The 20,765-nt window shown below is 44.5% G+C and overlaps 1 protein-coding gene and 1 long non-coding RNA gene across 6 annotated transcripts in view; one reads left to right on the forward strand and one right to left on the reverse strand.

Annotated features, from left to right (window-relative positions):
- Positions 1–645: 645 nt before the first annotated feature.
- LARP6 (La ribonucleoprotein 6, translational regulator) lies at positions 646–16,679 on the forward strand. Of its 2 annotated transcripts, none has more exons than XM_081289126.1 (3): positions 646–1,195; positions 11,627–11,834; positions 15,089–16,679. In XM_081289126.1, the coding sequence occupies exons 1-3, from the start codon at positions 996–998 to the stop codon at positions 16,154–16,156; spliced, it is 1,476 nt and encodes a 491-aa protein (XP_081145252.1). In that variant the 5' UTR covers positions 646–995; the 3' UTR covers positions 16,157–16,679. The 2 variants fall into 2 exon arrangements, with proteins under 2 accessions (XP_081145252.1, XP_081145251.1); XM_081289125.1 differs by having other exon boundaries at positions 648–1,195; positions 11,624–11,834.
- A 1,081-nt stretch (positions 16,680–17,760) lies between these two features.
- LOC308646520 overlaps positions 17,761–20,765 on the reverse strand; it is a 110,506-nt gene continuing 107,501 nt past the window's right edge. For 2 of the 4 annotated variants that reach the window (XR_014021408.1, XR_014021409.1), the window contains one exon: positions 17,761–20,748. This is a non-coding gene — a long non-coding RNA (uncharacterized lncRNA). The remainder of the gene's footprint in view (positions 20,749–20,765) is intronic. The other 2 variants (XR_014021410.1, XR_014021411.1) reach the window with 1 other exon arrangement.

Here is a 20,765-nt window from a genome sequence, read left to right on the forward strand (position 1 = left end):
AGTTTTGTGTAACAAATTGATATGATCAATAATGTTTAAGGTCCTAAATTAAGAGCTTCATGAAAACAGATTCAAGTCATTCATGTCTATGCCCCTGTCCCTAGTTTGTAAGGCCGAGGTGGGACTCAAAGCTACAAGTGAAAAAGTGTCAGGGTTTTAGAATGTTCTGGCATTCCCCTTTATTCAATCAACAAACATTTGTGTACTTATAATGTGTAAGGCAGTCCGTGGGTTGTCCAACTTAGGAAACTTCAGCATCATCTAGAGGACTTCAGATGCACAAAGTTTTGAACTGAAGATCCTGGTTCAGGAGGTCTGGATGGGCCTGAGAGTGTGAATTTCTAACAAGTTCCCAGGGATGGCTGATGCTGCTGCTCTTAGGATCCCATACTTTGAGAACCACTGTACAGAGCCAAGTATCTGACCTCATAAGATGCTGCAGTATAGGGTGGTTACGCCAAAGAAATTAAAGGTGGAGACTTGATGTCATCTTTGCAGGTCATGGTGAAAGACACGCAGGGAACACAGAATCCCCCTTAAGCTGGTGTCTGTGTCTGCCGCCCCCAGAGTCAAGTCCGAACTAAAAAGTCAGATGCGCTGCGCCCCTCCCGACGCAGGCAGCGGTGAAGGGTGAAGGAGAGGCGAGAAGAGGGGAGTCGTGGCACCTTCTCTGGGCTGGGGCCCTGCCTACTGCGGGAGGACGGAGGGAAGGGTCCAGGGGCCAAAGGAGCGTTCCCCAACAGGCCGCTGCGGGAGAGCAGAGGAAGTCCCCCTCCGTGGCCCCGCCTGCGCCAGCGCTCCGCTAGCGGTCGGGGCGGTGCCGGCGGCAGCGGCGTGGGGCGGGCCGCGGCGACCCCCGGTCCCTCCCCTGGGCCGAACCGCGGCCGCACTCGCGCCGCCGGGGCCGGGTAGTCGCAGTTGCCGCCGCCCGGCTGGCCGGGCCTCGCGGTGCGGAGACCCCGGGCGGTGTCGCAGTACCCGCTCGCCCGCCAGCCATGGCCCAGCCCGGCGAGGAGGCTCCGCCCGGACCCGAGACGACTGTGCAGATCCGCGTCGCCATCCAGGAGGCCGAGGACGTGGAGGAGCTAGAAGACGAGGAGGAGGGGGCGGAGACGCGGAGCGCAGGTGACCTGGCCCGGTACCTCAGCCCCGGCTGGGGCAGTGCTAGCGAGGAGGAGCCGAGCCGCGGGCACAGGTAGGCGCGGGCCTGCGGAGGGGGACCCGGAGGCGAAAACGCGAGTCGGGGTAGCCGACTGCGCGCTGCTGCTCCAGTGGTAGAGGGGTTGAGTCAGCCCCGCCAACGGGGAAGCGGCTCTGGGTTGTCCCACTGAGTCAGAACTGGCTTTTGGCGGCCGTCTGTTCCCCACTCCGCAGCTTCTTAACCCGACAAGGCTCCCGGAGCTGGCGGCGGGGATCAGAGGGGCCTGGACGCGGGGATGCTCTGGGATCCAGGAGGCGGACCTACGTGGGCCAGCCTAGCCATCCCCTGTTCTGGAGGAGACGTCCCCTCCGTGTGGTCTCCCCAAAGACCCCTCCCCAAAGCTCTCCCAACAGCCTAGCCTTCACCCCTGAGGCTGGACCACCTCCCCTTGAGAGTGGTCCTTTGGGATCCTTCGTTGCCATCATCGCCTTAGGGTGGGAGCAAGCCGGGCGCAGCTGACACTTGCTGATGGGACTTCAAGGAGCCGTGATTTCATAGTTGGAGAGACCTCTTGCCCTGATTTGAGGTTTCCCTGCTGTATCTATGCAACCCCTGCACCCGCCGCCCCCCACCCCGGGAATCCCCAGTTTCACATAGGCATCCCTCCTGACTTCTCTGCCTGCAACATCATCTTGCTGCCTGGGACGGTGGGGGTGGGGTTCCTGGTTGATAGATGGCTTGGAGCTGGTATGGCATGGCACCTGTCTAACCTTGCCCCTGGGTCCTGAGCTTTGTCCTCAGCCAGATACCTTTGGCTGTGTCCACTAATGCCCAGGTCCTTCAGAACTGTGATTGTTTGGTCCTGCTGTTGAAAGGAGATACAGTATGTAGTATCCACAGGAATGACGAGGATAATAACAGAACTTGCAAATTCTAGGAAATGCCAAGAGGCATTTGTAAGAACCCTCTTTCCTCTAAGATTCTGAACAGGCTTTCAGCTGTTAAGGCTCTGCAGGATCATCCTTAGCAGGCATATTTACTTCACTGGGAGAATACTGAAGACTGGGTGTAAGGATACTGGGACCAGATCCATTCCCCAGTTAAAAGGGTCTGGACTTAGGAACCCAGAGATTCAGGGCAGACCAGAGGAGACAGCTAACGGAGGAGAAAAGTCCAACCCCACCATTTAGGACAGGAAAACTGTACCACAGCATATGACACAGGAGATCTATCAGCACTTTGTATACTAAAAAGCCTGATTCATGCAACTCTGTGCTTAGTACTGAGGGCATAAAAATGATGAAACTGCAGTAACTGACAACTCAGAGTCTTGAGAAGCAGCCACCTCGTCACAGAACTTCAGAAGTCATGTAAAATAGCTCTGAGTGGTTTATCTTTCTGATGTTATTTTTCTCCTGCCTGTGGACAAATAAAGCTGCGCCTATCTTGGAGATTAAATTAGCCAGGATTAAAGCCCTGCTTATTTTCTGAGCTTTGAAAGATCCTCTATGGAGGTCTAGGAGAAATTGGTCCTCAAACATGGGTGGGCCTCTTGCCTCACCCCTCACACTCTCCCTCCAGAGCTGTCCTTTTTCTTTCCCAGCTCCATTGGCTTGAGGCTCATGAAGTGTTCAGTGCGAAGCAGTTCCTGCTGCCCACCGGCTTAGAGTTGACCCCAGAAAAATCTCTGGGGTTCCTGAGGGTAGTGGAGCTGACAGAACCCAGCAGGCAGCATCCAGGGCTTGAGGAGATGCAGCCAAGAACTGGATAAATGCTGTCCCCAGTTTGGACCCAGTCTGGTGTGTCAGCAGCCACCGCCCTGTGTGAATGTTCTCTGTTCCCGGCGCCTACAGGAGAAAGCCCAGATTCCAAAATCTGCTTGTTCAAAATGTTGCACCCACCTACATGATCCCCTCAACCCGTGGCTTTTTTCCCGGCCTGTCTTGTTTCATGCTCTTGCAGTACCTCATTTGCTTCTAGTTCCCTGAACATGGGAGCCTGTTTCCTGTCTGCGTGCCTCTGCTCTCCCACCTCTAGATCCTCTGATTGACTGATTTGTCAGTCAAACTTCCCTGCCTTCCCCCCAAAATCCCTCCCAGAGCTGGGTTTGTTTCTTCTCAGTGTTGCTATAGTGTTCTATACATTTTAGACCTAACACTTATAATTCAATAGTTCTGTCTCCTCCACGGGATATGAGCTCTGTGAATCCAGGGATCATGCTTGCCTTTTTCTTACTATACCTTCAGTACTTAGCACAGCACCTGGCATGTAGTAGACACACAGTGAACTCTTGCTGAATGAATGTGTGTCTCTGTCATTAAACTCACTTCATCCTGATTGAAAACCATGTGTCTTCCTTCTCTTAGACAAGAAACTCCTTGAAGGCAGTTACCTGTCCCACACCTCTTCATATCTAGTCCCTAGCCTAACATCTGGCTTATTCCAGGGAAACAAGGGATAAATTCACAATAAAAAAATCTTCATAACTTCTAAATGTTCATTAGTCTTCTCCCCCTGTCTCACTCATTTAAAAATATCTTTTAACTTTCTTAACATAAAACTTTCAAATAAGGAAAATATGAAAGAATAGTATTGTGAGCATTCATTTACCCACCATTTAAGTTTAACAGTTGTTATTATTTTGCCATATTTTGTGGGGAGGTGGTACTGGGGATTGAACTCAGGGGCACTCAACCACTGAGCCACATCCCCAGGCCTATTTTGTATTTTATTTAGAGACAGGGTCTCACTGAGTTGCTTAGCACCTTGCTTTGGCTGAGGCTGGCTTTGAACTCACGATCCTCTTGCCTCAGCCTCCCAAGCCGCTGGGATTACAGGCATGTGCCACTTTGCCCTGCTATTTTACCACATTTTTGATGCATATATAATGTGTGTGGTTTCCCCTGAACCATTTGAAAGTACATTGTACACAAGATTTATACCCTGAATATTTTGTTTTGTAACACTTCATAATGACATTCCCTGTAAAATCAATACACAATTATTCTAGCTAAGAAAATTAACAATAATTCCCTTATATAATCACTGAGATCATCTAATAGCCAAATTCCACATTTCAAGGATTCCCCCAGTTATCCCACAATTGTCTTTTACAGATGTTACTTTTTATCCTCAAATTAGAACCCAGCCAATCCAGGTTGAGGCATTTGGCCATTATGTTGCTCTAGGATCTTTCAATCTAGAACATTCCAACCTCTTTTTCCCCCCTAATGCTTTATTATTTTGGACAGAAGAGGCCAGACGTCTTACTGAGTGTCTCACTTATTGGATTGGTCTGATTACAACCTCATAGTTTCATTACACTTGCTCCTTTGTACCATGTATGTGCTTCTTATAAACTGAAAGTTAGGGCTCTGCATTGGAGTCAATCCAGATGAAACATTCTGGCAACAATACTTCATAGGCTATGTGTGAAACTTCGCCTCAGGAGTTATCCCACCATTAGTGATGCTCAATTTGACTGTTTCAGTAAGGCAGTTTCTCCATTATACCGGTATGTTTTTTTCCCTTTGTAATTACGAATAATTTGTTAATTTGTCCATTTTGTTAGTTCCACATATCAAACTTATTGATTTGCGTATGTTGAACCATCCCTCTATCCCAGAGATAAATCCCTCTTGATCATTGTAAACAATCCTTTTATTTATCTATTCATAAAAAGACATAGTGGTCTTGCTATGTTACTCAGGTTGTTCTCAAACTCCTGAGCTTAATTGATCCTCCTGCCTCAGCCTCTTGAGTAGCTTAGACTATAGGCATTTGCCACCAAGACTGACAAATGATCCTTTTGATATGCTGTTAAGTTCAGTTTGCTATTCTTTTGCCAAAGTTTTTTGCATCTGTGTTCATCATAGGTAACTGTACTTCTTTTCTTGTAGTGCTCTTGTCTGGCTTTAATACAAGGGTAATACTGGCCTGGTAAAATGTGTTTGGAAGGATTCCCTCCTCTTCAATTCTTTGGAACTGCTTAAAAAGGACTGGTATTTGTTCTTGTTTGGTAGAATTTAGCAGTGAAGTCATCACATCCTGCTCTTTTCTTTGATGGGAGAGTTTTGATTACTGATTCAGTCTCCCTACTTGTTATTGATCTGTTTAAATTTTCAGTTTCTTTATAACTTGGTCGTGGTAGGTTGCATGCTTCTAGCAACTTACCTGCACTTCTAAGTTACCTAGTCTTTTTGTGACTATTCTTTTACCGGTCACCTTCACCTGATGGTGTTAGCTTCCATTCATGATCCTCACCTGGGTCTATTGCTTCACTGGCAATTACTAATTGGTAATTTTCTAATTTTGCCATTCTTTGTAACTTGATTGGTTAACATTCTTATGAAAAAAAGAGAGTTGCCTCATAATCCGGATTGATCAAGGGTTAAGGAAAAAATAATTTTCCCTTCATTACCAATTTTTAAAGAGAGCAGTTGGTGTAACAATCACAACAAATACTTAAATCCAGCGGTCTCCCTCAAGTTTGAACTCACTTCCTTTCTCATGCATGGATTTTTATTTGCTTACTTTTCAATAATGAGCTATGATCATTATTCTTGATGTTCAAAGTGTCTATAATGTAGCTCCGGGAGCCCCCTCACACTGTTTTTAGTGCATCCCTTAGCAACATGTTCATTAGTTTTTGAGCACTTCCTTGCTTTGGGATACAAGATATTTCAGCCTTGATTTTTTTTTTAAGAGAGAGGTGAGAGAGAGAGAATTTTTAATATTTATTTTTTAGTTTTTGGCAGACACAACATCTTTGTTTGTATGTGGTCCTGAGGATTGAACCCGGGCCACACGCATGCCAGGCAAGCGCGCTACGCTTGAGCCACATCCTCAGCCCTCAGCCTTGATTTTTATTTTCCTACTCCAGGCATGGAATCCAGCCATTTCTACAGAAATGCATAGTTTTTCAAATACTAGTGAGAAAGTGTTTAGGAACCAAGATCTGGAATAAAAGTGCTAATTTCTACTAGGGTATAATTGCTTTTATGGTTTTTTAATGCAACAAGGATAAAAAATATTTGTTTTTGAAAGATAAATTTATATTGGTAATTCCTATTCAAATTAAACACTGCAGTGTTTTTGCTATTTTCTTATTTTATTGTTTACACTGATAATCTTGTTTCCTAATGACATTAATCATTTTCTTATTTTGCTCTGTATTTATAATATGTCAAAATGATTCAAAATTATAATACTAAGCATTATTATGAATTATAAAACCCACTGAATACAACAGCTTTTCATTTAGCAAACACAATCATCTAGGTTTCCTCCTCTCTGAAATGTTTCAGGGTCATTGCATGGGCTACATTTTACCTGCTCTGGGTCATGACAATAAAAGTCTCCATTTATTAATGCCAATTTATGCCAAATGTGAAACTAAGAGCTTTATAGACATCATCTCTACTCCCTACGACAAACCATTATTTAGTTTTGCAGAGGCATTTACCAGTTATACTCCTTTTCAGGACCTAGGGACTAGGTTGGAGCAGCATGGCTGAAAACATGGTTAGAAAGGAAGGTCATGATCTCCATAATCTCCATCACTTCCTGCTCTTTTCTTTGATGGGAGAACTTTCGGGCCATCCAAACAGAATGTGGACTCTGTTAGTGGCATCTAATGTGATTGTTCCTGTGATGCCTTTTCCGAAGTTGAGAACATACCTAAATGTTTTCAGCCTGTCTCACTGAAGAGCCTTATTTTATTTATTTATTTATTTATTTTTTGGTGGTGCTGAGGATGAACCCAGAGCCTTGTACATGCTAGGCAAGTGCTCCGTCACTGAAGTACACCTCCATTCCAGAACCTTTACCTTTTGAATCTGCCCTCTTGTTTTTATATTGTGTTATCAACTTGATTGCTCTTTTGGACCATTTCTGATTTGTTATCTTATTCTAGAAGTGAGTCAAAAGAAACTTCACACAGATGGGTCTGAACCCTAGTGTTTTTCATAAATGATATTTCTCCTTTGTATTCAATATCCTTGTTGCTAACCATCATTTTCCTGTTCTTAGACCATGTGATAGGATAGACATAAGTTCAAGAAATCTTTCCTCGGTCACAAGTCAGTGAGGATCTCATTATCCCACCATTTTCATTTGAATCAATCAACATACCCAGTTTAACATGAGATCTTTAGAGGTGTTATGCTACATATCATTTTTGTTTTTCCAAATCATTTACAAATATAATGAATATTTTAGCACTGATCCATGGAACCCAGTTACCTGTTTTGAAATGTATCCTCTTCTATTCTTTGTGTCCATTTCTAGCAGACATATAGTAATAACAGGAAGATTTCATAATCACTCCCACTTATGTATTTTTTTAAAAAAGGAAAACCAATACTTAGGTATAAAGATTTTTGAAGTCTTTTTGAAAACCTGTAAAGTACGTATTTACCAGTAACCGTACTTCCTTCCTCCAAGAACCCTGGTAGGTATGATTTACTCCTACAACAACTATTTGTTTTATCTTGTTGATTCTTTTAAAATTCCTACTATGTGCAAGAGTCTGGAATGGTTGTAGAATGGAAGGAGGCAATGTGAATCCTACCCTCAACTTAGGGTTCACGGTGCTAATAAGATATGCACACAAGTAGCCACAATACAACTATTCACAGAGGACAAGGCATTCACAGAGATGGGAACAACACACCAAGGCAGAGAGTCTGGGTAATTTGTGACACAGGGAACTGTGATCTTTCTAATTGCTTGGAGCAGAGGATCTGAAAGCAGATAGATGGAAAGTGTGGAAGCTAGGTACAGCCAGATTCTAAAAGGATCTGAATATGAAGCTAAGGACTTTAGATTTCATCTAGTAGGTAATAGAAAACCTTTTATTATTATTACTACTACTATTATTATTGTTGTTAAAGTAAAGCAGTAAAGTAAACAGCTGTCCTTTAAAATATGTAACATGGCACATGATGGAGGCGGCTGTAGCCCAAAAATACAACACGAGAGGAGGTGGGAGGTGGGAAGTCAGAACTCTAGAAAGGCTCTGGTTGGGAAATATATGAAAGATGCAAGAATAAAAAGAGATGCAAATATCTGAGAGGTGATTTAAATTCTTCCTTTAGAACCATTTCCCAGCCTCTCTGCCTGCCAATGAAAAGTAGCAGGCAACATATCATTTATTTTCAAGGAGGAGAAAAGAAAGAAGACTCTTTTCTAAAGGAATTGAATGTACTGATGTTAAGGTAAAACTGGTAGCTGGTAGCTGCAGAGTAAACCTTCTTTTAGGTAGAGGACCCCAACTGAATGAGTTATTGCCTATTCACCCTAAAGAGAAGCCTGCCGCTTGGCATGCCCCACCCATGAAATACAGAGGGCCACCTAGAAAAAACAAAATCAACAGGAGCATAAAACCACCCACCCTGCCAAGAAAAGGCAACCTGGACGTTCATTCTTCAAAATTAATAGCTGTGGAGCTTGACTCCCTTTCCTTACGTGGAGGCTGTATGTTGTGATTTTTTCTGCCAAAGAATATAGTATAGAAAGAAAAGGAGTAATTTTGCTGTAGATAAAGCACATCAGACCCATGACCAAGGTTACTATCCACTGTTACTAAGTTTGATTGATAGTTTGTACTCTAATATGATGTAGCTGAGCATGGAACTTTACCTCTATGGTCCTTCTCCCCAAATCCTGTGACCCTAATCTAATCCTGACAAAAACATCATAGAAATCCCAATTGAGGGACATTCTATAAATAGCTAATCAGTACTTTGCAATGCCTGCATGATCATCAAAAACAAGAAAAATCAGAGAACTCACAGCCCGGGGAGCCCACGGAGACCTGACAACTAAATGTAATATATTATCCTGGATAGAATCTCATAAGTAAAAAATTAAAAATCTGCACAAAGTATAGACTTTGGCTAATAATAATGTAGAATTATCAGTTCATTAATGGTAATAAACGTACCATACTAATGTAAGATGTTAGTGATAGGCAAGCCTAATGTGGGGTATATGGGAACCTATGTGTACTATTTTTATAGCTCTTTTATAAATCTAAAAGTGTTCTAAAATAATTTTTTGAAAATAGTTTATTGAAGATTTTAAATGCAGAAAAAAATGAATTGCTTACTAATCACATGATGGCTACCAGTGGCATGAAAGTTAAATGGAAGAACTGACTCTGGAGGACACAGAGTTGATGGTGTTAGAAACAAACAAGTTTAAAAGATTCATGCTTCAATTAGTATCCTGAGAGAATTTAAGCCACTGCATGAACAAAAAAAGAACAAGCTGCTCTTAAAAGGGAACAATCTGAAGGCCAAAAAGAGTTCTTAGAGACTAAATAAATATTGAAATTTTAAAATTCATTAGGAAAAGTCAGAAGATAATACCATGAAATCTCTTAGCATGTAAATCAAAGACAAAGGCAAAGATGGATAACATGAGAGAAAAGGTACGTAAGAGATTAGTTCAGATGCAGTTAACTAATAGGACTTTAAGAAGAGAAATACAATTTTAGTAAATTATTTTTCGCTTAAAGGAAAAATAAAATGATAATAATAATAATAAAATAAAATGGATGAACTTTTAATTTTTAGTATCTGTAGACAAAACATGGAATATTAGAGAATAGAATGAAATATTATGAACCACAGCAAAATGAAATAAAGGTACATCTGATTGAATTTGGAGGGTTGGACATGGAGGGAGTGGTAGAGGAAAAGCTAGGCCAATAGTATGCACGTGTGTATGGTGAAGAATAATTGAAAAACAAAGATTGATGGAATAAGAAATCATGTTAAATGTAACATGTAAAACAAATAGAAGGCTCATGGAAGATTGAAAAATAAAAATTTAAAAATTAAAGAAGGGATTTGGGGACATAAGCGACCCCAAATTTTCATTTTGGACATCAGTGGAGAATAAGCCAGATAAAATAATTACAAACACATGGAGAATTCTGAGTCCAGCTGATAAGGATGTGAGTAGATCAGCAGGGTCAGGCTGGGGTGGTGATGAGGGGGAGTGGAGAGTTTGAGGTGGACTCGGGATATTGGTATAATGATTTAGCTTATTACAAATCCTCATTTATCAGAGGCACCTGGACAGCAAAAGTGACCCTCACACCAGTACATCCTACTCCCAAATAACAGCAGTCAGTGCTGTGTAAAAGCTGAACTCCCACAAGTAAGAAGTGCCAGGAAGAAGGCAGTGTGCTCTCTCAGTTCCACTGGCGCCTACGCTGGGGCCTCCCGGCTCTCCTCAGGTCTGCCATGCCTGCTTTCCTCACCAAAGGTGAACCTGTCTCAGACTGGATTGAGAAGAGGAGGTCTGTCCAGCCAGGCTTGGGCAGATCTCCCCGGGGCACACCTCCTCTGCCCACCTGTTCTGTGCCTCGGACATCACCAAAGAGCTTGTTTATCACATTCAGGTGCCTCTTCTCCATCTTGGTCTTCTTGCCCTGCTACAGGATCTGGCACTGCTGACCACCTTCTTGATGCTCTCTGTCCTCCTGGGCTTAGGTGACTTGACTTTTATGATTCTTCTGCCAGTGTGTCTTTTGGTCGCCTCTTTCTCCTCTCATTGCAAAGGTACATATTCCCCAAAGCATGTGTCCTTGACTCATTTGGGTCACATCCAAACTGGATTCTTCAGAGACAGTAAGCAGATGGCTACAAAGGAATAGATTATGTCCCCAGTGAGCTAAGAAACCAAGTTTCTCTTTATAACCAGTGGGGGGGATCTTGTTACAGGACCAAGTTACTCTGCCGCACTGTCTCCCAGCTACTGGGTTTGAGGGTGGGCACCGTGAAGAGGGAAGAACAAGTAGTCTGTGTGAAAAGCATTTGGCCGATGGCACAGCACACATGAATGTCAGGAGTGGGAGTTGTTATTATAATGATCCTCCACACTCGGTAAAAGCTTGATTTTTTTAGGTGTTTGGAGACAAAACCCAACCTTTTATGGCTACATGAGGAGTCTAGTTCCACTCAGTGCCTCTGAGGAACCCAGTTAGGGCATAACCTAATCCCGGTTCCTAGGGCCTCCATGACAAAGAGCCCCCAACTGGGTGGCCTAGAACAGCAGGCATGTGTTGTCTCCTGGTTCTGGACGTCTAGAGTCTGAAGCCAAGGTGTCAGTAGAGCTGTGCTTCCTCTCCAAAGTGCTGGGGAAGGGTCTGTTCCAAGCTTTCCCCCAGCTTCCAAGAGCAGCTTGTGCTGATTTTGGTTTCTGCTGCATTACCTCCACCTCTGCTCCACCTGCACATGACATTCTCTGTGTGCATCAGGCTCCATATCCGCCCTTTTCATAAGGACCCCAGTCATACTGAATCAGGGGTCCATTCTACTCCACTATGACCTCATCTCTACTGATTCCTTCTGCCTTGACCCCATCTCCAAATAAGATCAACTTCTGAGCTTCTGGGCTAGGACTTCACCTAGGAATGGTGGTTATAGGGCCCAGTTCCACCCCTAATTCAGTGTCTCCTTCTGGCCTCAGCAGCACCACTACGAGTGGGGGCGAGAACGAGCACGAGGACCTGGAGCAGGAGTGGAAGCCCCCAGATGAGGAGCTCATCAAGAAACTGGTGGATCAGATAGAATTCTACTTTTCTGATGAAAACCTGGAGAAGGACGCCTTCCTGCTGAAGCACGTGAGGAGGAACAAGTTGGGCTACGTGAGCGTCAAGCTGCTCACCTCCTTTAAGAAGGTGAGGTGGATCCTCGGAAGCCACTTCTGGGATCTTAAGGGTGCTGGGGGTTGTGGCAATCACTTTTTTTTTTAAGCCTCTCTAGAACCCTGTTGACTAGCCATTTTTTATTGACTCTGAGGCATTAGAAAAATGATGAACAGAATGGATTTAGGGTCATTATTAACAATATACTTGCACACTATGAAAAGGGTCCTGGGTGTTGGGCCAAGTCTCAGCTGTCCAGTTATGAAACACTGGGACTTGTTCATAGTTGAGTGCCCAGGAGGTTGCTGCACCAGGACAGGGGCACTTGAAGGCCTTAACAGATATCCAGAGCCTAGAATTACACAAAATCTAGGCTTTTCATTTGTCAAGTTGAATATAAAAAGGGAGAGAGTGAGCACCCAGAACCAGGGAGCTGAGCCTCTCCAAGACTCCAGTGTGATGGCAAGGTCCTCACCTATACCACAGAGAACTGCTGAAACTGAGCAGCAGACTGCTTGTCCCTGTTGTGCCTACTCCAGCATTTGGGCTCTGAACTCCCTGCTTCTCGGGGAGTTGACAGCCCAGTTGGAATAAGAACTCTGTTTCCCTTGGGGGAAGTGTATTTACTAGAACGGAAAAGAACCACATGGCCCGTTGCATAATGGGCTGTGTAACAAGTGGGTCCCAGCCAAGTTGCCTGTGCGCTTTGTCAGAGAGCACTAGGGAGGAGCTTTGCTCCTTAGAGCCCTTCTCTGCCTCACCCACGAGTGTGCCCCTCCCTCCCTCCCTCCCTCCCTCTCTCTCTCTCTCTCTCTCTCTCTCTCTCTCTCCCCCTATCTATCTCTATCTCTTCTTTATTCCTTTATCATTCTTTCTATTTGCTGAGTGTCATATTATGTATACAGGAGGTACAAGATGAATTTGGGGGCTGGGGCTGAGTGGTAGAACTCTTGCCTAGCATGTGTGAGGCACTGGGTTTGATCCTCAGCACCACATAAAAATAAATGAATAAAATAAAAGCATCTGTCTATCAACAACTACAAAAAAATTTTTTTAAAAAAAGTTGAATATGGTATTCTTTATGCCCTTGAGAAGCTCACCATTCAATAAAGAAGAGATACCTGTGGCATTTTACCACAGAACCCATTCTACAAAAGACTGAAGAAAGTATTGCTAGGAGTTAGTGGATCAGAGCAAGTAACCCTGCTTGGAGAATCGAGAACTCTCCCCAGGGGTGTGAGATTGGGATAGGATCTTGGAGGATGAGCAGGAGTTTTCAGGGGACAGGAGAAGGGGAAAGGAATCGCATGTCCAGAGAACAGTGAGAAAGCTCTCCCATGAAAAATGTTTGCCAGGGATCCCAAAATGAAGCCTCCAGTAGAACTGCCCTGCACATTCCTTTAGTGCTCCCCAGGGACCTCAAGAGCCAGCCTGTTTTTCTTTCCTTTTTAAGCTTCCACTTGTGGATCTATTCAGGAATGTTCTTCTCTGTTGAAAATCAGCTTCAGAATACAGACAGATGCCCTAACACCCCTTAAATAAAAACTAACACCCTATTCATTCAAAGGGTTTCCTGCTAATCATAATGGGAAGCATGTGACAAAGGTTGTAAACATAAGAAAATTACAAAGTTTCTGAAAATCTTATAGAGTTCTTCTAGAAATTGCACAAGGGTAGAAGCTGCCTGGTTCCTTTTCTAAGGTGGTACCTGGACACTCCTAGTAATAGGTCAGTACACAGGCCTAGGATGCTCAGACTCTAACAGAGCTTTCCTAGAGGACCATGCTGCTGGCTCTGAGGCCCGTGGTTCTGCCAGAGCCTGCTTCTCCCTCCTTAGGATGTGGTCTTCAACAAACTTCTCAGCCCTCTGAGTAAGGCAGCATTTGCCTTCCCCCAAGTACTCCTTACTCAGACTTCAGGCTTAGGAGGCAGTTGCTTCTTCTCTCTGAAGGGTACCCTCCCTATCAGTTTTTTGAAAAGGTTCCACCATGTCTCACCCCAATAGAGCCATTACCTGGCTTTCCCACAATGTCACCATGACCAGCAATCATCTTCTTCACACCTAAGCCTGCTTCTCCTTGGCCCATGTCACAGTGATCAGCCCACTGATTCTGTGTGTAGATGATTTGTGATTCCTACACCATAAGCCTAAGTCTGGCCATTTCCTCTAGAGGAACATTGTAGAGTGGACAGTGCTCTCAGTCCAGAGCCTGTCCATTTTCAGGTTGTCCCATGGTCTCCCTGTCCCACCCAGTTAAGTGAGCCTTCCTTTATTGATTTCCATGAAGTTTCTGCTGTAGGCTTAGGGGCACCTGGAGTTCCCGATTCCTTTGCAGAGCAGCTTCACTGGCCTGGCCTCAGAGGACTCTGATTTCGCCACTCTTGGCTCAGGTCACCTACCCCACCCACCTTCACTGTTTCTTTGGGATGATTCATTCTCCCTGGCTTTCCCTTCACCGGAAGTGGGCCTCTAGAAAATTACTATTTTACAATATAAATATAGCTTTCATATACTGCAACATCAATATGCACAATTTCCATCAAGGGAGGGGGAGGGAGGGATTATTTCATCATTCTTTAAGAGGCTTAAGCTGGATTTAAGTCCCAGTTGAAGTACTCCATGTCATTTTCCAGAGATATTGCAGAGAAATAGAGAAGATCTTTTGGAACCTTCTCTGTATCAAATGCAGAAATATGACTTCAGAGAAGGGTTTGAATGTCACAATCTCCAAGTCCTATCAAAACAATAGCACCTAAAATTTGAAATAAAAACAGCACATAATTATTGAATATTCTCTGGGAGCAAGGCACTAGTCTAAATTTTACATGTAATGGTGTGCATCTTTATGTGTAAATGTGTATTTTTATTCATTCAATCTTCATGACACCTGTATGGGGTAGACACTACTAACATTTCCAATTTACAGATGAGGAAGTTGAGGCACTAAGAGGCTGACTGTTGAGGTCTTGTTGCCAGTTGGAGGTGAGCCTTAGATCTATATATACAACAGCCTTGATCCAACCTACAGGTTTAACCTATACACTTGTGCAGAATTAAATATTTCCACTGTCATGGAGTGTCCTGTTGGACAGCTCTGAACTGTGCTGCCCTCGTCTGCAGATGTAGAAAGTGTTTCCATTCATCAGATATTTGAGTGCCCACGCAGTCAGGTATGAGTCTAGATATTAGTATTACAGGCATGAGGGAGAGAAGGAAGGAAATTCAGTATGCTTAAATGTAGACAAGGACATTAGGTACCATTTCAGATTTGCTGTATGTTTTTTAGGTGAAGCATCTCACACGGGACTGGAGAACCACAGCACATGCCTTGAAGTATTCAGTGACCCTTGAGTTGAATGAGGACCATCGGAAGGTGAGGAGGACCACCCCCGTCCCACTGTTTCCAAATGAGAACCTTCCCAGCAAGATGCTCCTGGTCTATGATCTACACTTATCCTCCAAGCTGTGGGCTCTGGCCACCCCCCAGAAGAATGGAAGAGTGCAGGAGAAGGTGATGGAAAATCTTCTCAAGCTCTTTGGGACTTTTGGAGTCATCTCATCAGTGAGGATCCTCAAACCTGGAAGAGAGCTGCCCCCTGATATCCGGAGGATCAGCAGCCGTTACAGCCAGGTGGGGACCCAAGAGTGCGCTATTGTGGAGTTTGAGGAGGTAGAAGCAGCTATCAAAGCCCACGAATTTATGATCACAGAATCTCAGGGGAAAGAAAACATGAAAGCTGTCCTGATCGGTATGAAACCACCCAAAAAGAAACCTTCCAAAGATAAGAACCATGATGAGGAGCCCTCTGCCAGCATCCACCTGAACAGGTCCCTGAACAAGAGGGTGGAGGAGCTTCAATACATGGGGGATGAGTCTTCTGCCAACAGCTCCTCTGACCCTGAGAGCAATCCCGCATCTCCTATGGCTGGCCGACGGCATGTGGTCACCAACAAGCTCAGCCCTTCTGGCCACCAGAACCTCTTTCTGAGCCCCAATGCCTCCCCGTGCTCAAGTCCTTGGAGCAGCCCCTTGGCCCAACGCAAAGGTGTCTCCAGAAAGTCCCCACTGGCTGAGGAAGGTAGACTGCATGCTAGCACCAGTCCCGAGATCTTCCGCAAGTGCATGGATTACTCCTCTGACAGTAGCGTCACACCCTCTGGCAGCCCCTGGGTTCGGAGGCGCCGCCAAGCTGAGATGGGGACACAGGAAAAAAGTCCTGGGGCAAGTCCCCTGTTGTCTCGGAAGATGCAGACTGCAGATGGGTTACCTGTAGGGGTGCTGAGGCTGCCCAGGGGCCCTGACGACACCAGAGGATTTCATGGTGGACATGAGAGGAGCAGGGCCTGTGTATAAATGCCTTCTATTTTTAATACCAGCTCCATGGAAAACCGCCTGTGTTTTCAAGGTTCTGACAAATACCTGGCATGACATAGAATGGAATTCAGTCCTCTTTGCAAGATTTTTGTATACATGTAGACCTCTTAATTTATATTTGTAAGGCATATAAATTGTCTGGTACCCTATGGTTTTGAGATCATCTTCTAGTTCATATCACCCATTTGTCCCAGCATGGCCATTATTTGAATAGTGCCTGATGTGTGTGTGTGTGTGTGTGTGTGTGTGTGTGTGTGTGTGTAGTGGCTCTGAAAGGCTGTGGGACAGAGGGTGCCTGGAGAATGTCTAACAGGTCCCATTTTGGAGACTGTTTCCCCACCACCACCCTGCAGTGATTGAGCTGTCCTTGGTAGGCCATACTAGGGCTTCCTAAGAGCCAAGGTGAGTTTTGTTGTTTAATGGCAAATAGATAAACTTATAGCATGGTGTCTTGTAGGACCAAATGTATGTTCCCTGTCAAGTGAATAAATAATTAAACACCCACTGGAGTGTTGACTCTGAAGTCATAGATTGTGCCTGACAAAAATTGTTCCCATCTGAAAAGGCTGTGGGTGTTGTGCCATGAGGCCCTGAAAAGCTCAGCAGGGATACATGTTTTCAGAGTATCCCAGGGCAGCCCTGAGCTCTCCTTGGAGCTCCTGCAGGTGAGAGTTCTCTCGTCACAGTGAATCTCACTGAGCAGGCAGCTTAGCACGTCATAATGTTTCTCTAGGTAGGGTCCTAAACCAGCAACAATGACATCACCTGGAACTTGTTAAAATGCAGATTCTCTGTCCTGCCCAAGCCTTCTGAACAAGACACTCTGGGACAAGAACCTGGAATGTGGGTTTTGACAAGACTCCAGGTGATTCTGTTATATGCTAGAGTGAGGACCATTGGTATAGACCAAGGTTGTGGGTCTGGAGGTGTCAGTTTGACTCTATTTGTGACCTTGGGAATGTACTAACCCCTTGAGCCTCCTCATTTCCCTGGGAAGTGCTTCCTCAGGATGCCTATCTCTGGAATGCAGTTGGGCCTCTGTAACTGCAGCCTTTCCCTTCTCACATGGGTTAATGTCCATTATCATCTGGGAGTAGCAGAAAGAGCACTGGCCTCAATTCCAGTGTTGACTTCCCATCTACTATTTTAGGGTTTTAATAGAACTTGTGGATAAGTATTGGACAGTGATTATTTTGCCTGGAACTATACTAAGAACTTTCCATGCATGATCTAATTTAGTCCTCCCAACAGCCACATGACAAAGGTCCAGGTATTATCTCTCTCTTTTATATGCAAAGAAACAGACTTCATGTGGGTAACCAACTCAGTGGAGTTAGCTGGGCTCTGGAGCTCACACTCTTAGCCACCAGATGGTTCTCGACATTGGGAGTCTCACCATCCAAATTCACAAGTTGCAAACCAAAGGTGCTAGGATTTGCTGAGCGCCCTCCCATGTCGTGCTAGGCATTTTGTTAGACCTCATACAGGATTTATATCAGTTTTACACAGGAAGCTGCCGAGAAAGGATAATAACGCTCACTTCAAACAATTGTGAAAATGGAAGAAGCCATTTAATATAAAGAAGTACATTTTAAATTATACAGTTCTGTATCAAGAGCAGGCAATTATTATTTGTTAGTAGGATGATATGTCCCTTAAGGGTCAGAAGAATTCCTGCCAACTGGTAAATGCCTCCAGGAGTTTTTAAGATTTTCCCTTTCCACTACTACCTGCTGTAGGTAGCCCAAGGGCTTGTGTCTGGACCCCAGGCCTGCAGTGAGTGGCAGCCCCCTCCAGCCTCCTCCCTGTGTCTCACCCCCTACCTCTGTTCCCACTGTCCCTGCCTGATCCACCAGCTGCTCCAGGACCACCAGGCCATCTGGGCTTCCCAGTGCTTCCCAGAGTGGTCTCATCCATGCTGTTCCACCCTTTTCTGTTCTAACACACACACTGCAGCTCTATTTTAGATAAGTTCCCATGGAGCATGATTACTTTTTAAAATACCTACACCTTCACCTTTATATATGAAGATGGATGAACTTGGCCTTTCCTCTGTGGTATTGTCCTGGGTGGTGCTATCAAAGAACCCTGAATTTTGAGTCAGCAGAACTGAACTCTAGTTGTGGCTTTTCTAGTGAATAATTGTTTGACCTTGAGCAAGTAATCTCTCTCTTTGATTCATGTTTTCCCCATCCAATCAGTGGCTAACAATCAGATGTTCCTTAAATAACACCCACCCATGGGCAAAGTGCTTTATGAACTGGGAGAGAAAGTACCTAAAAAGCACTTTGCAGATGTTGGTCATTACTCATTCTGCTCTCTGATTATCTCCTCCAAAGACAAACCTTTCTCCTTCTCTCCATGTGGTTTTTCACCCTAGCTTCATGCTAGAATCACCTGGAGAGCTCACCCTAAGATGTTTTGATTTAACAGGTTCTGGGTTGAGGCTCCCTCCAGGATTGTAATAGGTAGTCAGCAATAGAAGCTCTGGCCCATTGCAATGAGGACGGGAGCCTTAGGGACATTTGTTCCTTTGTCCTCTTTCAGGGCTTGGTCCTAGTCTTTTCTGTAGACTTCTCCATGTGGTGCTTATAGTAGTCCAGGGGCACCTTGTTGACGAACCTGCTCTTTCTAAGTCTCTGGGCCAAAGCTTCAACTGCAGCATGGTCTTCCTGTTTGCTAGCATGAAGCCTTTCTTGAACAGCTTGACTGGGAAATCCAGCCAACAGTATTTTTACAGATGTTTCATTCTTTTTAATGAAAACCAGCTCCCTCTCTGCACTGGGACATGAAGCCTGCTGGACATCTCCCCTTGAAGTGCTGGCAGAACATCCTCACTCAGAACACGTCCAAAATACCACCTTGTCTGCCACCCCCCGCCTCCACATATGTGTCCACCTGCTTCCTTTCTTGACTTCCCATGTCAGTCATTGATGTCACCATCTCCTGAGCCACCCAGACTGGAAAAGATACTGTGTAAAAAATGTGGAGAACACAGGCTCTGGGGTTTGCCTGCCTGGATTTAAATCCTATTGACTGTTGACAAATGGCTTAGCCTCTTTGTGCCTTGTTTTCTTTCCCAGAAAAGGTGAATAATAATTTCTACCTTCTATGGTTTGTTAGGATTAGGTGAGTTGATATCTGAAAAGCTTGCACATGGTAAATACTCAAAGACTGAGCTGCCATGTTTATACCTTCTGTTTCCTGCTCTCTCATATTCACACAAGAATCCGGAGTTATTGATTCTTGCTCTGAAATATTTTATACCTGCTTCCTCCTCCCTGAGTGCTTGACTTGTCCCACTCACACTTCTCCTAAGGTCTGCCTGTCCAGCCCTCCTTAATTCTTCCCATCATACCACCTTATTCATCTTAATAAAATAGAATTCTGGTCACATAACTTCTCTACTTAAAACAAACAAACAAAAATACTGGCCACCTCTTTCTGTACATAAGGGGAAAAAAGAGACAAATTGCCCCGTATCCCCTGACATGCTGTGCATCTTGTGGAGAAGACCCTCTGAATATTACTCAGTGGGTCCACATCCTTTTGGAGTGTAGGGCAATATCCTGAACTGTCAGGCCAGAGTCATAACCGAAACATGTCCGTGTCTGTGTCTCATTTACTCTTGCATCACTCCAGGGTGTGGCTGGGTTGAAAACAGCTCTGTTTGGTTTCTGCCACACAAGACTGAAACATGTGAACAAGTATTTTTTGAAGACACATTATTTATTGATTATTTTTAAATGCTTTTCCCTAAAACATGAAGTAGCTTTTTCCAGTAATTTTCATTTACATACACAGCTCCTTGTAAGTTGTAAACATGTTGAAAAAAACTCAGAAACTAGCAGCAAAGGTTCGAGGAGGAAAGGATTGAAGCAGCAAGAAATGTCAACTTCTTCTCAATACCAACACAGATCTTGGTGTGTGCTCACTTCTTCATGGAAAAATAATCCCGAAGACTACAGACAGTACTTCATCCTTATAAAGCATCCTTATAAAGCCTCAGGATTAGCTCTCTGTGACTTGGTCAGTGGGGATGAGGTCTGCCAGCCACTCAGTGGTCTGGGAGCTAGAATAAATGGGATATGGAGCGGGAGGGTGCTCATCTGGTGTGTGTATAACGGCCATGGGCAAACCAGCTACCTTCATTTAGACCAATTTCTATGTATGCAGCTGTTTGCACATTACCTCTGATTTGGAATCAGCTGTAAGACAAGCAGAAGCAAGGTGCCCATGTGCCTTGTGACTATACACAGACATTCAATTAAACTCCACAAATATTGTGGAGCAATACCAAGGGTGAAAGAAGCAGGGGGCTAAAGTGTTTTGGAGGGAAGATGAATCCTATGATCCTTGCCTTTATCTGTAACTGGAGATTGCAGTAGGTTCACACCCGCCTTCTCCACCTTCAAAGATGCACTTAGGAAGATCAATTTGTTGTGGTTGTCCAGTGGTAGCCCAAGGCAAATGACTCCCACCATTCTGCTATCTCAGCGCCCTCTAGTGTCCAAACTGAAGTATAGCCTCCAAGAGGATCACAGCCAGGACGCACCATTGAGAGTACACGCCTGTGGTTGAGAATAAC

The sequence above is a fragment of the Spermophilus citellus genome, assembly GCF_964194105.1.
Source record: "Spermophilus citellus genome assembly, chromosome: 4".
NCBI lineage: Eukaryota > Metazoa > Chordata > Mammalia > Rodentia > Sciuridae > Spermophilus > Spermophilus citellus.